This window comes from Hyperolius riggenbachi, chromosome 5 (genome assembly GCF_040937935.1).
Source record: "Hyperolius riggenbachi isolate aHypRig1 chromosome 5, aHypRig1.pri, whole genome shotgun sequence".
Lineage (NCBI taxonomy): Eukaryota > Metazoa > Chordata > Amphibia > Anura > Hyperoliidae > Hyperolius > Hyperolius riggenbachi.
In genome coordinates, this window is record NC_090650.1 from 118207392 (window position 1) to 118225468 (window position 18077).

Genomic DNA, 18077 nt, shown 5'->3' on the forward strand with positions numbered 1-18077 from the left:
AAGCATCAGTTAAGTACAGCACCAAAATCTTACAATGTTGGTACAGTTACACTATTGGCTTGATTCACTAAGACAAATAGCACGCCTTATCAAAGTTAGCACGCCTTATCAGAGTAGCATAGCGAACTTATGCCTGCTAATTGGCAATGAAGAGAGCTCCACTCGTCCTGCCCTGAGCCCCTGCGGGTTCGTAGCGCTCGCTATGCTACTCTGATAAGGGGTGTTTACTTTGATAAGGAGTAATAGCTTTGATAAGGCATGCTATTTGTCTTAGTGAATGAAGCCCTATGTGTGCTGTGTTATATAGTAATATTGCATGTGAACTCGCTGCCCATACAATTGTTCACATCACTGTGTCACACCATGATGGGACTTGTAGAGCCTAAGCTATTGTGCTGAATTACCGGGACCATGCCTCCAATTCCTGTGCACTTTCCAACCTTCCAGCTTTGTTGGATTCTGTAGAAGCACCAATACCATTATTTTTTATAGGCGGGAGAAAGAGCACAAGACATGAGAAATTGACTATCTCTGCCCCCCCCCCCCCCCCATCTGATGACCATACGATTCAGCTTACAAGGCAATTTAGGCAGCTGCCTAGGGACTTAAAGGTGTCCAGGGACATGGTTGATACCTCCTCTGACCCTGTTGCTATCTCATGTAACCATAAAAAATCCAGGTGGCAAGCAAGGGGAAGCCAGAGCTGTCATTGTGCATTACCAGTAAATGCGCATGTTAACAGTAGAAGTGAAGCACACTTTTCATTGACTTCAGTGATATGCTTCACTGTACCCGATGCAACATGAGCATAAGGTGTGGCACCACTGTCCTGATTTGTTGCGTTCCTGCTGTCACAGGGAACACAATGGCCACTGTGAATGTGGCCTAAAGAATTAACACAGCTAGTGGTTGATTGCATAGGCTATGAAGCACACACATGCAAGAATTGTGGCCCATTGGGAAACAATCTCTTGCGTGCCAATTTGGGGAACGATGCTGTATGGACACATGCCTATTGCCTAGCCTTGGGGCTAACAATGTTTTCTGTTGCTATGGAGGGGGGCAGAGAAACGACGATTGGTGGATGACGGAGCAGCTTCAAATGGTCGCCGGGGGTGAAAATAGCATTGGGATTGGTAATGCTTGGCCATCAGAGGTTGTTAGAGGATAAACAAAACCTGTACTGGGTAGGGGAGCATAATCAAATACTCGCCATGCCTCCCGTTCCCTCAGTCCCTCACCTGCTCCCCTGTGGCCATGTAGTGACGTCACAGGACAGTGGTGCGCTCGCTCCTCCGTCCTGGCGTGAGTGCTGATTGAGGACATTGATAGAGGGAGCGAGCATGCTCCTGTCCTGTGACGTTACTACATGGCCACAGGGGAGCAGAACGGACATACTGGGCATGCGCGGCGCAGTATGTCTGGGTTTGGAGTCGCCAAAGTCGCCCAGGACAACAAGACGGAGCAGAGAAGAGCGGCGGGGAAAGGAGGGGAACAGGAGGCGCGGTGAGTATCTGATTATACCCCTCTATGCAATACAGGTTTAGTTTTTACCAGAAGCTTTCACATTTGGTATCCTTTAAAGACCCAACAGGACGGATCCTTAACCACCTCCGATGTCCAAGCAACAAGATTGTTGGCCACTGTACCCACATAACGATCATCGGCTGAAACCATCTTTACCGGCTGTTTCAGACAATGGTTATCGCATGAGAGTGCCTACTGTAGCTTTAGAAGTTGGGATTTGTTAATGCCAACTTTTGCTTCCTGATTTGGGCCAGTTAGCATATTAGCTTAATTTTTTGATCATAGCTGTTGTCTATCTGCTTGTTAGAGCAAGAAGTGAAGCCAGGGAACTGTAAATAACATTAAATATTTGAAAGGTAAAAACGTTTATTAAGATAAAACTGCCATTTTATTAAGCCATAGCAGTATAATATTTATATTTATTTTGCTTCTATGAATGTTTAACATAGATTAAACACATGATCATTGCAAGTAAGAATGCCCATGCTGCATTTGACAAACTATTACAGCATCAGGTATATTCAATAGAGTTGGGCCGAACCTCCGATTTTAGGTTCGCGAACCGGGTTCGCGAACTTCCGCGGAAGGTTCGGTTCGCGTTAAAGTTCGCAAACCGCAATAGACTTCAATGGGGATGCGAACTTTGAAAAAAAAAATAATTATGCTGGCCACAAAAGTGATGGAAAAGATGTTTCAAGGGGTCTAACACCTGGAGGGGGGCATGGCGGAGTGGGATACACGCCAAAAGTCCCCGGGAAAAATCTGGATTTGACGAAAAGCAGCGTTTTAAGGGCAGAAATCACATTGAATGCTAAATGACAGGCCTAAAGTGCTTTAAAACATCTTGCATGTGTATACATCAATCAGGTAGTGTAATTAAGGTACTGCTTCACACTGACACACCAAACTCCACTGAACAGAACAGGTATGCAGTGGCGGGTTCACTAAACAGGTATACAGTGGCGGGTCCACTGAACAGAACAGGTATGCAGTGGCGGGTTCACTGAACAGGTATGCAGTGGTGGGTTCACAGAACAGGTATGCAGTGGTGGGTTCACAGAACAGGTATGCAGTGGCAGCAGGATCACTGAACAGGTATGCAGTGGTGGGTGGGTTCACAGAACAGGTATGCAGTGGTGGGTTCACAGAACAGGTATGCAGTGGCAGGATCACTGAACAGGTATGCAGTGGTGGTGGGTGGGTTCACAGAACAAGTATGCAGTGGCAGGATCACTGAACAGGTATGCAGTGGTGGGTGGGTTCACAGAACAGGTATGCAGTGGCAGCAGGATCACTGAACAGGTATGCAGTGGTGGGTGGGTTCACAGAACAGGTATGCAGTGGTGGGTTCACAGAACAGGTATGCAGTGGCAGGATCACTGAACAGGTATGCAGTGGTGGTGGGTGGGTTCACAGAACAAGTATGCAGTGGCAGGATCACTGAACAGGTATGCAGTGGTGGGTGGGTTCACAGAACAGGTATGCAGTGGCAGCAGGATCACTGAACAGGTATGCAGTGGTGGGTGGGTTCACAGAACAGGTATGCAGTGGCAGGATCACTGAACAGGTATGCAGTGGTGGTGGGTGGGTTCACAGAACAAGTATGCAGTGGCAGGATCACTGAACAGGTATGCAGTGGTGGGTGGATTCACAGAACAGGTATGCAGTGGCAGCAGGATCACTGAACAGGTATGCAGTGGTGGGTGGGTTCACAGAACAGGTATGCAGTGGTGGGTTCACAGAACAGGTATGCAGTGGCAGGATCACTGAACAGGTATGCAGTGGTGGTGGGTGGGTTCACTGAACAAGTATGCAGTGGCAGGATCACTGAACAGGTATGCAGTGGTGGGTGGGTTCACAGAACAGGTATGCAGTGGCAGCAGGATCACTGAACAGGTATGCAGTGGTGGGTGGGTTCACAGAACAGGTATGCAGTGGCAGGATCACTGAACAGGTATGCAGTGGTGGTGGGTGGGTTCACAGAACAGGTATGCAGTGGCAGGATCACTGAACAGGTATGCAGTGGCAGGATCACAGTACAGGTATGCAGTGGGCTGAGGGCTCACTGAACAGAACAGGTATGCAGCCAGGAAGAAGTTAAGCCTAACTAATCTTTCCCTATATGAGAGACTGCAGCAGCTCGCCCTACTCTCACTAATGCAGGCACACGAGTGGCCGTAATGGCCGCCGCTGCCTGCCTTATATAAGGGGGGTGGGGCTCCAGGGGCTAGTGTAGCCTAATTGGCTACACTGGGCCTGCTGACTGTGATGCAGAGGGTCAAAGTTGACCCTCAGGTGCATTATGGGGCGAACCGAACTTCTTCCGCAAAACGTTCGCGTGCGGTACCCGCACGCGAACCACCTAAGTTCGCGCGAACCACGTTCGCCGGCGAACCGTTCGGCCCAACTCTAATATTCAAGTGTATACCCTAGTGTGTGTATAATAAATGTATACACACACACACACACACACACACACACACACACACACACACACACACACACAGTGACAAACCTTAGAGATGCTGCTTGGGCTTTCTTATCAGTTGATCTTTCCGTCTTTTTCCCTTTTTCATCCTGATCCGGCATTATAATTCCTCAATTCATAGATCTGAAGTTGTAGTTAGTCCTAAAGAAATAGTGCATAAGTGTAAATATTAGAGTAATTATGGAAATGTGATTTTGCATTTTCAAACCAGCACAGGAAACATATTTGCAGTACAGCTCCAGGCAGGGCCGGGCCGAGGCATAGGCTGGAGAGGCTCCAGCCTCAGGGCGCAGTGTAGAAGGGGGCGCACAATTCATTCAGCTGTCATTCCTAATTGTGTATGAAGCAGAAATAAATAAGAAAAGGGGATACATAGCAGTGACTGCAAGCCAGATAACTAGATATTAAGGTGTTGGGGAGGTTGTGGGCCCTGTGGTCCTCTTAGTCTAATAGCAATCAGTGTGTGACAGCTGGGGTGGGAGGGATGGAGGGGCGCACTTTGGTGTCTCAGCCTTGGGTGCTGGAGGACCTTGTCCCTGCTCTGGCTCCAGGTAATATGCTAAAATACCTGTGGGTGGAAAGAACAGACTATACTCACCTTCCCTGATGCAATATAACAGCTGCAAGGTTCTCTGGTGCTTGCCTAAAACCTATTCCAACCTAAAACCAACACCTCTATCCTGTTTAAAGTGTTTCAGCTGTCAAACAAACTGCCACCTGCTCATTGAAAATAAGATCAAATAAATTGTCTAAAATAGAGTGACCAGATTTTGGTGGGTCCAACCTGGAACGGGGAGTGGGGAGGGGGGGGGGGCGCGAAAAGTAGACTGGAGGGAGTGGGCTGCGGCGCGCGCGCGGCGAAAAATGGGCGTGGCCGTGACATTGTATGGGCGGAGCTAACGTAATGATGTAACAGCGAGGCATAAGAAAGCAGTGTTTACACCATGATGTGGACAAACGAGACTTTGCATCATGGGTGTGCAGAAACTGTGTGATGCTAATAGTATACCGTAACCACAAAGCAGCAAACATAGCCATCTATGACCATTAAATAATAAATGCAGTAACAGTTACCCCGGACACCAGAAAATAAATGCAATAGGCAACATGTCAGCACAAAATAACCGCAATGCGGGCAACATGTCAGTATAAAATAAATGCAATGCGGGCAAACATGTCAGTATAAAATAAATGCAATGCGGGCAAACATGTCAGTACAAAATAAACGCAATGCGGGCAACATTGCAGTACAAAATAAACGCAATGCGGGCAACATGTCAGTACAAAATAAACGCAATGCGGGCAAACATGTCAGTACAAAATAAATGCAATGCGGGCAACATGTCAGTACAAAATAAACGCAATGCGGGCAAACATTTCATCAGAAAAGAAACGCAATGCGGGCAAACATTTCACCAGACAAGAAATGTAATGCGGGCAAACATTTCACCAGACAAGAAATGCAATGCGGGCAAACATTTCACCAGACAAGAAACGCAATGCGGGCAAACATTTCACCAGAAAAGAAACACAATGCAGGCAAACATTTCACCAGGAAAGAAACGCAATGCGGGCAAACATTTCCCCAGAAAAGAAACGCAATGCGGGCAAACATTTCACCAGAAAAGAAACGTAATGTGGGCAAACATTTCACCAGACAAGAAACGCAATGCGGGCAAACATTTCACCTGAAAAAGAAACGCAATGCGGGCAAACATTTCACCAGAAAAGAAACATTTCACCTGGAAAAGAAAGCATTTACTCACCTGGCAGAAGTCACCGGCCTCTGGCGCGCTGCTCCCGGGACCTCCTTCCTCCTCCTGCTCGTCTCCCACGCTGACAGGGCTACAGCAAGATGGCGCCCGAAGCCCTGTACTGGAGACACAAATAGTCTCCAGTACAGGGCTTCGGCAGCCATCTTGCCATAGCCCTGCTCGCCTGCCGGTGTCGGAACAGACACCGGAAGAGGAGGCTGGAGCGGGGCTGCGGGCAATGAACTGGCACGGCGTCTATAGACGCCGCTGCCAATTCATGAGGATAGAGTGACCAGAGTCCCGAGGCCGGGACGTCCCGCTGCTGAAAGCGGGACGTTTCCCGGGACCTCATTAAGCCTGGGACAGCGGACCCCGAATCCGGGACGCGTCCTGGGCAATCCGAGACGTCTGGTCACTCTATCTAAAATCAATAACATTTACCAGTGAGGTGTCAGAATTCTGTCATATGCTGTCACATGTACTGTATTTGTTTTAGTTCATTATATGTTTGAATGTGCTATGCAAAATTTAAATTAAATTAAATTATGTGATGTGATGTTAGGGTACCATTTTAAACATTACTCTGTGGCTCTTTAACTTATGCAAATATTCATTTGAGACAGTGAAACATTCACAATATTGCTTACATGTAGTTTTTGCATCAAGGACTTTTCAGCTAGCTAAGCGATAACACGTGCTATGTTTTGGGAACAGACATTTCTGAGACATCAAAAATATAAAACAAACATATTTAAAAATAATTAAATATTGACTCCTGCTAGTGGAAATAATTTAAGAGTTTATTTGCTCATAAGAAAGACAAATATATAGAAAATTGATTTAAATTACTGTATTAAGTAATAATATGCAGTTATACCTTGTATGATTACAGTAATTGTTTTAAGAAGAATTATATAATCAGCTTTATATTTAAATGAATATATTGGTTGAAGCCCTGTATACTTCAATAAGCAAAGATGGATTATGGTATAGGACAGACACATTCCAAACTAATTAGTAGAGGGACATATTATCAGAAGTGCATCATGAAAGATAGATAGAACGAGGATTGTTTAATATTTTAAAGTCCTAATGTCTGGGAAAATTAAGTCAATAAGCAGGTCAGAGAGAAAGAAATGCCGAAAAGATGGCTGGTGCTGTCCATTTTTAATTAACCACTTGAGGACCTTAGGCTTACACCCCCTACTGACCAGGCTATTTTTTGCTATTTAGGCCACTGCAGCTGTAAGGCCTCACTGCAGGGCTGTACAACTCAGCACACAAGTGAATCCCACCCTTCATTTTATGCCCACCAACAGAGCTTTCTGTTGGTGGGCTCTGATTGCTCCCCTTTTTTTTTTTTTTTTTGGGCAGCAGCATAGGAAAAAGGTAATTTATAGTGCAATTGTTCGCAATACTTGTCCTTTTACAATTTTATGTTCTTTTCTAGTCATCTCTCCTCATAGGTAGATCAGATTACTTCTTAGCTGACCGTTCTATAACACAAAAGGTTTATCCTATACTATAAAATCCCTGTGTCGCTGCATCCGTCCGTCCATCAGTCCTTTTTAGCACTGCGCATGTGCAGGGACAAGATGCAGAGACAACGCCGAGAGCCGGAGGAGGACGGGGCCAGGAGGGGCGGGCGTGCGTGACGGGTACACAGCGGGCGCGAGCGTGACGGACCTAGCGGGTTTTTAAACGGGCTTAGGCCACTAGTAGAAATATAAATTCATTCAATAACTTGTTCTGACTGTGTTACATTGACATTAGAACTTCAGATCCTATTACCATTTAGACGATGGTAAAAAAAAAAAAAATAATAACTTTCTTGATTGATGAGATTACTTTGATTATTATAGCTAAAAGGAAAAATTAATTCAGATTGTCTACTACTTACTTAAAGGGATACTGTAGGGGGGTCGGGGGAAAATGAGTTGACGTTACCCGGGGCTTCTAATGGTCCCCCGCAGACATCCTTTGCCCGTGCAGCCACTCACCAGTGCCTCCAGTTCACTTCTGGAATTTCAGACTTTAAAGTCTGAAAACCACTGCGCCTGCGTTGTCGTGTCTTCGCTTCCCCTGATGTCACCAAGAGCGCACGGCGCAGGCACAGACCATACTGGGCCTGCGCAGTACGCTCCTGGTGCAATCAGCGGGAGTGAGGACACGGCAACGCAGGCGCAGTGGTTTTCAGACTTTAAAGTCTAAAATTCCAGAAATGAACCAGAGGCGGGCTGCGCAGACACAGGATGTCCATGGGGGACCATTAGAAGCCCCGGGTAACTTCAACTCATTTTCCCCTGACCCCCCTATAGTGTCCTTTTAAGTTACAAACATATCACACATACAAAGTCTCTAAAAAAAGAAAGGTTGACTGTATAGGAATCCTAAAGGATGAGGGTGGGAACTCAATGGTGGATGACAAAGGTAAGGCAGAGTTATTAAATGCTTTCTTTGCTTCTGTCTTCACAAAGGAAACAGCACTGTTGCAAACTACAGAGGCAGAAGAGTATCAATCTTCTAACTGTAATATTAAATACTTAACGCAGGAAGAAGTAAAGGCAAGACTAAATAAATTAAAAATAGACAAGGCACCTGGCCCGGATGGCATGCATCCTCGGATCCTAAGAGAATTAAGTTCAGTTATAGCTAAGCCCCTTTATCTTATCTTTTGTGACTCTCTTGCAACTGGCAGAGTCCCAGTGGATTGGCGTACAGCCCACGTTTTCCCATTATTTAAGAAGGGAAAAAAATCTGATCCAGGAAATTATAGACCTGTAATCTTAACATCAGTTGTATGCAAACTATTTGAGGGGTTACTAAGAGATACTATACATGACTTCATAGTAGAAAATAATCTTATTTCTCAGCATCAACATGGGTTTACTAAAGACAGGTCCTGTTTGACTAACATGCTCAGCTTTTATGAGGTAGTGAATGCTAATATGGATATTGGGAATGCTGTAGATGTGATATACTTGGACTTTGCAAAGGCCTTCGACACTGTTCCCCACAGAAGTCTGGTGCAAAAGTTGAGGATGCAAGGACTGGGGAAGAGTTTGTGTGCATGGATAGGGAACTGGCTAATGGACAGAAAACAAAGAGTTGTGGTCAATGGATCGTACTCAAAATGGGAGACTGTTAGCAGTGGGGTCCCACAGGGTACTGTACTGGGTCCAGTGCTCTTCAATTTATTTATTAATGACCTAGTAGATGCAGTAGTGAGCAATGTTGCTATTTTTGCAGATAATACAAAATTGTGCAGAATCATCAACTCTCAGGAAGATAGTGTCATATTGCAACAGGATCTGGATAGGATGGCTATATGGGCACATACATTGCAGATGAAGTTCAATGTTGACAAATGTAAATTCATGCATTTTGGTCGTACCAATGGTCTAGCACCATACAAAATAAATGGGATACAGTTGGGGACATCAAACTTGGAGAAGGACTTAGGAGTACTCATCGACAACAAGTTAAATAATCGTACTCAATGCCAAGCCGCTGCAGCTAAAGCGAACAAAATTTTGGGATGCACTAAAAGGGAAATAAAAACTCGAGATGCTAGCATAATATTGCCCCTCTTTAACTCTCTAGTAAGGCCACATCTGGAATATGGAATTCAGTTCTGGGCACCACATCAGGGGCGTAGCAATAGGCCCTGCAGCGCCTGCGCCCACGGGGGGGCCCGGCCCCCCCCTGGGGCCCGCTCGGGGCCGTTTTTTGGGGGCTGGAGGGGTGGCAGCATGAGGGGAAAGCCTTGCCCACAGTCGGCGGGGAGAGGGGAAGTTCCCCCCTCTCCCTCACCTCGGGGCTCTCCCCTCTGCGCTCCCCTCCAGCTAGTCAATGTGTGTGGGCAGCGGGCAGCGGGCAGCGGCGGCGGGATACATACCTTCTTCCTTGCGTTCCATCGCCGCCTTCTCGCTCTAGCGGCTGACGTCACTTCCGGAAGCGGAAGTGACGTCAGCCGCTAGAGCGAGAAGGCGGCGATGGAACGCAAGGAAGAAGGTATGTATCCCGCTGCTGCCCGCTGCCCGCTGCCCACACACATTGACTAGCTGGAGGGGGATTTTCAGGTGTCTGCTGCCCACATTACGATTTTCAGGTGTCTGCTGCCCACATTACGATTTTCAGGTGTCTGCTGCCCATATTACGATTTTCAGGTGTCTGCTGCCCACATTGTGATTTTCAGGTGCCTGCTGCCCACATTACGATTTTCAGGTGTCTGCTGCCCACATTACGATTTTCAGGTGTCTGCTGCCCACATTACGATTTTCTGGTGACTGCTGCCCACATTACGATTTTCAGGTGTCTGCTGCCCACATTACGATTTTCAGGTGTCTGCTGCCCATATTACGATTTTCAGGTGTCTGCTGCCCACATTGTGATTTTCAGGTGCCTGCTGCCCACATTACGATTTTCAGGTGTCTGCTGCCCACATTACGATTTTCTGGTGACTGCTGCCCACATTACGATTTTCTGGTGACTGCTGCCCACATTACGATTTTCAGGTGCCTGCTGCCCACATTACGATTTTCAGGTGTCTGCTGCCCACATTACGATTTTCAGGTGTCTGCTGCCCACATTACGATTTTCTGATGACTGCTGCCCACATTACGATTTTCTGGTCACTGCTGCCCACATTGCGATTTTCTGGTCACTGCTGCCCACATTACGATTTTCAGGTGTCTGCTGCTCACATTACGATTTTCAGGTGTCTGCTGCCCATATTACGATTTTCAGGTGTCTGCTGCCCACATTGTGATTTTCAGGTGCCTGCTGCCCACATTACGATTTTCAGGTGTCTGCTGCCCACATTACGATTTTCTGGTGACTGCTGCCCACATTACGATTTTCAGGTGTCTGCTGCCCACATTACGATTTTCAGGTGTCTGCTGCCCATATTACGATTTTCTGGTGACTGCTGCCCACATTACGATTTTCAGGTGCCTGCTGCCCACATTACGATTTTCAGGTGTCTGCTGCCCACATTACGATTTTCAGGTGTCTGCTGCCCACATTACGATTTTCTGGTGACTGCTGCCCACATTACGATTTTCTGGTCACTGCTGCCCACATTGCGATTTTCTGGTCACTGCTGCCCACATTACGATTTTCAGGTGTCTGCTGCCCACATTACGATTTTCAGGTGTCTGCTGCCCACATTACGATTTTCTGGTGACTGCTGCCCACATTACGATTTTCAGGTGCCTGCTGCCCACATTACGATTTTCAGGTGTCTGCTGCCCACATTACGATTTTCTGGTCACTGCTGCCCACATTGCGATTTTCTGGTCACTGCTGCCCACATTGCGATTTTCAGGTGCCTGCTGCCCACATTACGATTTTCAGGTGTCTGCTGCCCACATTACGATTTTCTGGTGACTGCTGCCCACATTACGATTTTCAGGTGCCTGCTGCCCACATTACGATTTTCAGGTGTCTGCTGCCCACATTACGATTTTCTGGTCACTGCTGCCCACATTGCGATTTTCTGGTCACTGCTGCCCACATTGCGATTTTCAGGTGTCTGCTGCCCACATTACGATTTTCAGGTGTCTGCTGCCCACATTACGATTTTCAGGTGTCTGCTGCCCACATTACGATTTTCAGGTGTCTGCTGCCCACATTACGATTTTCAGGTGCCTGCTGCCCACATTACGATTTTCAGGTGTCTGCTGCCCACATTACGATTTTCAGGTGTCTGCTGCCCACATTACGATTTTCAGGTGTCTGCTGCCCACATTATGATTTTCTGGTGTCTGCTGCCCACATTACGATTTTCAGGTGTCTGCTGCCCACATTGCGATTTTCTGGTGTCTGCTGCCCACATTGCGATTTTCTGGTGTATGCTGCCCACATTAGGATTTTCTGGTGACTGCTGCCCACATTACGATTTTCTGGTCACTGCTGCCCACATTGCGATTTTCTGGTCACTGCTGCCCACATTACGATTTTCAGGTGCCTGCTGCCCACATTACGATTTTCAGGTGTCTGCTGCCCACATTACGATTTTCTGGTGACTGCTGCCCACATTACGATTTTCAGGTGCCTGCTGCCCACATTACGATTTTCAGGTGTCTGCTGCCCACATTACGATTTTCTGGTCACTGCTGCCCACATTGCGATTTTCTGGTCACTGCTGCCCACATTGCGATTTTCAGGTGTCTGCTGCCCACATTACGATTTTCAGGTGTCTGCTGCCCACATTACGATTTTCAGGTGTCTGCTGCCCACATTGCGATTTTCAGGTGTCTGCTGCCCACATTACGATTTTCAGGTGCCTGCTGGCCACATTACGATTTTCAGGTGTCTGCTGCCCACATTACGATTTTCAGGTGTCTGCTGCCCACATTACGATTTTCAGGTGTCTGCTGCCCACATTACGATTTTCTGGTGTCTGCTGCCCACATTACGATTTTCAGGTGTCTGCTGCCCACATTGCGATTTTCTGGTGTCTGCTGCCCACATTACGATTTTCTGGTGTATGCTGCCCACATTAGGATTTTCTGGTGACTGCTGCCCACATTGCGATTTTCTGGTGACTGCTGCCCACATTAGGATTTTCTGGTGACTGATGCCCACATTGCGATTTTCTGGTGACTGCTGCCCACATGGCGATTTTCTGGTGACTGCTGCCCACATTGCGATTTTCTGGTGAACTCTGCCCACATTACGATTTTCTGTCCCACATTACGATATTCTGGTGAACGCTGCCCACATTACGATTGTCTGGTGAATGCTGTCCACGTTACAATTTTCTGGTGACTGCTGCTCACGTTACGATTTTCTGGTGAACTCTGCCCACATTATGATTTTCTGGTGAACGCTGCCCACATTACGATTGTCTGGTGAATGCTGTCCACGTTACAATTTTCTGGTGACTGGTTCCCACATTACGATTTTCTGGTGAACTCTGCCCACATTATGATTTTCTAAAGGCCCACATTACGATTTTCTGGTGAACTCTGCCCACATTACGATTTTCTGGCCCACATTACGATTGTCTGGTAAAATGCTGCCCACTTTACAATTAATTTACAGTGAAACGCTGCCCCATTACGATTATTTGGCACCTATGGGGGGGGGGGGGCCATCCAAATATTCGCAGGGGGGCTCAGTGATTTCTAGTTACGCCCCTGCACCACATTATAAAAAAGATATTGCGCAAAAGGTGGATCATCGATTTTATTTGATTAGCCGCACCCAGGCTATGCATATACATAGGTTAGGATTTAGTTAGTGTTAGGCCCCTCCCATGGAGGATCGACTTCTTCGCAGTGGGAGGGACGAGTACTTAATAGGTTGCATGCAGGCTGTTACAGGAAACTAACATCCTCCTCCAGTGGTAGACAGGTCATGTGTATGCTCGGTGTGTATTCGACTCCACAAGTGGGGCTTGCACTCTTTTGCAGGTAGGCACTTGCCTGTTTTTAAGTAGTGCTGTTCATTTCCTTGCTATATAATAAAAAAGATATTGCAGTTTTAGAGCAGGTGCAGAGACGAGCTACAAAATTGATACGTGGGATGGAAGGTCTCGCTTACCAAGAAAGGTTAGATAAACTGGGTTTATTTAGTCTAGAGAAAAGACGCCTTAGAGGAGATCTAATTAACATGTATAAATACATCGGAGGGCAATATAATAGCTTGGCGGATGAGCTTTTTGTCCCTAGGCCTTCTCAAAGGACTAGAGGACATGATCTGTGCATGGAGGAAAAACGTTTTAGCCATTTATTTAGGAAAGGGTTCTTTACAGTAAGAGTGATTAAGATGTGGAATGCATTGCCACAGGAAGTCGTTATGGCAAACTCTATACCTGCATTTAAATGGGGCTTAGATGCTTTCCTTGCGTTGAAAGACATCCATGGCTACAATTACTAGGTTATGCCTAATGATGTTGATCCAGGGATTTTATCTGATTGCCATCTGGAGTCAGGAAGGAATTTTTCCCTTTTGGGGCTAATTGGACCATGCCTTGTGGGGGTTTTTTTTCGCCTTCCTCTGGATCAACAGGGGTATGTGGGGGACGGGCTGGAATTGTACTTTGTACTGGTTGAACTCGATGGACGTATGTCTTTTTTCAACCAAAATAACTATGTAACTATGTAAAGTTGTCGTTGTCATGTAAAAATTATACTTTACTGTTTATGTTATAACATATTTTGCTATTACAGGTTACAGTATTGTATATACTGTACTGTTGTAAGCAGTTTAAAGCACATTGAAAACAACCAAAAAACATTTACTGTATATGGTGCGTCCAAATCCAAATGTATCCACTTGTACCAGTATGTATAACACATGGCTCAATTCATAAACAGCCTCCCACAACAAAACCTGTTAGTATGTAGGTAACCACCTGTATTTAAGCTAGTAACCATCAATACAGTACATTCATATACTTTTAGGTATGCAGCTATAGCAAAAAGATCTGTAGCTGCAAAATGAACATGAGGTGTATGCTGATACTTACCTGTGCTCATTATCCCAGGAGATCATAAAAGGATTAATCAGGGAAGCCCTTCTTGACATCTGATTCATATCCACAGAGACAGCAGCCATACCAGGTAAAAGTATATTTATCTGTCACCTGTTTCAGCAGCGTGGTGATCACTGTGATCTGTTCCCAGCCTCCTCTGGTGTGTCCACCAAGTCCCAGCCTGATGACTCGGTAGGCAAGATGGCAACAGGCTGGGACCTAAAGCACTGAAGCACTGGAGCAATCAGAACCTGCAGGCATTTTAGCAGAACTGCCAAGGGAACATTTTTTGTTGTTGTTACATTTAGGACTTACTTGGGAGTTGAAATCCACAGTTACTGCATCTGCCTACTAAGCATGAGGTTGTGGATTTAACTCCCAAAACCGCCCAGCATGGGCAGACTTTGGAAAGGGGAACATACGGTATTTTAAAAAGGAACTTCAGCCTAAACAAACATACTGTCATTAAGTTACATTAGTTATGTTAATTAAAATAGATAGGTAATATAATCTCTTACCCACTCTGTTTTAACATTTTGCCGACCGAGTCACGCCGATGGGCGTGGCCGCGGCGGCAGCCCCAGGACCGCCTAACGCCAATTGGCGTAAAGTCCTGGGGCTCTGTTTTGCAGGCATCTCCTGCTTGGGGGGCCGAGTTCCGCCCCACCTTCAGTCTCCGAGGGGCTTTTGCCGCTCTGGAGACTAATAGACGGCGTGATCGCCGTCTATTTGCATGTACAGCGATGCGATCGGCTGCGCGTTGTACTAGGGACAGCCGACAAGAGAGCGATAGGCTGTCATAGGCAGAAGCCTATGACAGCCGATCGCCATAATTGGCTGGCTGTGGGGAGGGAGGGAGGAAGGAGGGGACATTTTTAAAGAAACAGCTTTTTTAAAAAAAAAACTAACAAAAAGATTTATTTAAAAAAAAATAAAAAATGGGGGGAGCGATCAGACCCCACCAACAGAGAGCTCTTTTGGTGGGGAGAAAAGAGGGGGGGGGGGAATCACTTGTGTGATATGTTGTGCGGCCCTGCAGCTTAGCCTTAAAGCTGCAGTGTGCTATTTTACTAAAAATAGCCTGGTCACTAGGGGGGTTTAGCACTGCGGTCCTCAACAGGTTAAAAGAACAGGCAAATGTTTGATTTCATGAGGGCAGCCATCTTTTTGGTTGGAAGGAGGTGACAGGGAGCATGAGACACAGTTCCAACTGTCCTGTGTGCTGATCACCCCTCCCAGTTGCTAGGCAACGTAAATAACAACATAGGAAATCCAATCATGCTTTGCACAGCATCAGGGGAAAAAAAGCCCGGGCAGTTTTCTTTGATGAGTGGAGCTTAGCTAAAATGCAGCAAAAAATTATGCTTTGGCAGGAAAAACAAAGTTCTGATGCTGTGAAACTGTTAAAGAAACATCAAGCCTTTTCAGTTCTGCTGAGTAGATTTTTAGTCTTTAGTTGGAACCACTTATAAATTGAGGCCATTATAATAGCACCATAAAATGAAGTACTATACACTTGGAGAACTATATAAGGGGAACATATCTACCAAGTAGGAGAGGTCTAGTGTGACCTCGAACGTGACATGATAAATGGGGGGACCTTTAAGGGTAGCACTATATAAATCTTCTTCACAATATGGTCAATTGCATCCCCCCACAAAAAAAAAAAAGACAAAAAAACCCCTACTGGATCTAGTATCCATGGGGAGACCCCTATCTAGGGGAACAGACTTGGATGGATGAGAGGAGGTGCCCCAAAATGTGAAGGAAAAAAATATATATAAATGAAACAATCTTACCTCGAAGGAGAGTAAGACGTTTTCAATTTTATTGGACCCTAAAAGACAGCACGTTTTGCAGGCTTTACCCGCTTCTTTAGGTCAAAAATACAGTGGCTGTACGTAGAGCACCACAGACTTGAAGCAACTTGTCCACGATATAATATAACATTTCTTTCTCTCCGTCCTCCTTCAACGTTAGATTGTTTGATTTTGTAGTAGCCGTCTGGTCAAAATGGCTGGTCAAAATGGCTTGGTAGCAAATCTCCCCACCAGTAAATAGGACGTTTTTTAAACAGGGGCGTTGCAATAGGGGTTGCATAGGTTGCGACCGCATCGGGGCCCTTGGGCCAGAGGGACACTGAAGGGCCCTCCCTCAACTACAGTATTAGCTCTCTATTGATCCTGTGCTCATAATAATGACTTCTATAGATACTTTGACTAGTGGTAATCATTAATAAAGAGACTCTGAAGCGAGAATAAATCTCGCTTCAGAGCTCATAAATAGCAGGGGCACGTGTGCCCCTGCTAAAACGCCGCTATCCCGCGGCTAAACGGGGGTCCCTTCACCCCCAACCCACCCCCCGCAAAAGTGTGTCGTAGAAAGGTCGCAGAATTTCCCTTCCTGGAGGCAGGGCTAACGGCTGCAGCCCTGCCTCCAGTCGCGTCTGTCAGCGGCGCATCGCCGCCTCTCCCCCGCCCCTCTCAGTGAAGGAAGACTGAGAGGGGCGGGGGAGAGGCGGAGATACGCGCTGACAGACGCGCGTGGGGCAGGGCTGCGGCGGTTAGCCCTGCCCCAACCAGGAAGCGCTCCCCGGGTGTATCGAGGGGGATTTGGGGGTGAAGGGACCCCCGTTAAGCCGCGCTATAGCGGCGTTTTAGCAGGGGCACACGTGCCCCTGCTATTTATGAGGTCTGAAGCGAGATTTATTCTCGCTTCAGACTCTCTTTAACAAACTGTTCCCCATCCCCTTCTTGCACCTCTGACACTTTAGTTGCCATTGGCAGGTTTTGGTGTGCCGTATCAATTGTTATGTATAGAGTGCTTGGGGGGCCCCATTGTAAAACTTGCATCGGGGCCCAAAGCTCCTTAGATATGCCACTGGTTTTAAACATGCAATTTATTCGACTAAATACATTCACATAAGCACTCAACTTTTAAAATCAGGGCTGGATTTACACTTCAGGAGCTTGTAGGCACAGAGGGGGAGATTTATCAACGCATTACCGACAGATATTTCTTCTTAATCTGTCCTTACCAGCAGGGGGAACTGTTCTGCACATTGTTAAGAAGCTTCCCAATGCTTTCTTAAAGAGACTCCGTAACAAAAATTGCATCCTGTTTTTTATCGTCCTACAAGTTCAAAAAGCTATTCTAATGTGTTCTGGCTTACTGCAGCACTTTATACTATCACTGTCTCTGTAATAAATCAATGTATCTTTCCCCTGTCAGACTTGTCGGCCTGTGTCTGGAAGGCTGCCAAGTTCTTCAGTGTTGTGGTTCTGCTATGAACTCCCACTTCCAGGCCCCTGTATGCACACTGCCTGTGTGTTATTTAGGATTAGAGCAGCTTCTCTCTTCTCTCTTATCTTTTACAAGCTGGAAAAATCGTCCTCTGAGCTGGCTGGGCATTCACATACTGAAGAATTACAGACAAGGGCAAAGCTGTTTGCAGGAAGAAACAAGCAGTCTGAAACTTCAGTGCATGAGAACAGGGTGAAAGTAGAGTGACCATACGTCCCAGATTACCTGGGACGGGTCCCAGATTCGGGGTCCCCTGTCCCAGGCTGGCTTGGGTCCCAGGAAAAGTCCCACTTTTAGATGCAGGACGTCCCAGCTGCGGGAGTATGTGACATCAGTGTTCCGTCCTCGGCCCCCCGCCGCCCTGATCCGCCCTGCTCTGCCCTGCTGCTACTGCTCCCCTCCCTCCCTGTCTTCTGCCTGCATTAAATTGGCTAACAACTGGATTCCCGCCGCAGTCTGCCCCGCCCCCCGCTGTTTAAAGGGAACCTAAACTGAGAGGGGTATGGATTTTTCTTTTAAA

At 46.6% G+C, this 18077-nt stretch overlaps 1 protein-coding gene across 6 annotated transcripts in view; it reads right to left on the reverse strand.

Annotated features, from left to right (window-relative positions):
- The window catches only part of NEK10 (NIMA related kinase 10), a 357380-nt gene that overhangs the window by 286423 nt on the left and 52880 nt on the right, over window positions 1-18077 (reverse strand). For all 6 annotated transcript variants that reach the window (XM_068236184.1, XM_068236182.1, XM_068236186.1 and 3 more), the window contains exon 2: window positions 4043-4156. In XM_068236184.1, coding sequence (XP_068092285.1) covers window positions 4043-4116 — 74 coding nt within the window. In that variant the 5' untranslated portion in view covers window positions 4117-4156. The remainder of the gene's footprint in view (window positions 1-4042; window positions 4157-18077) is intronic.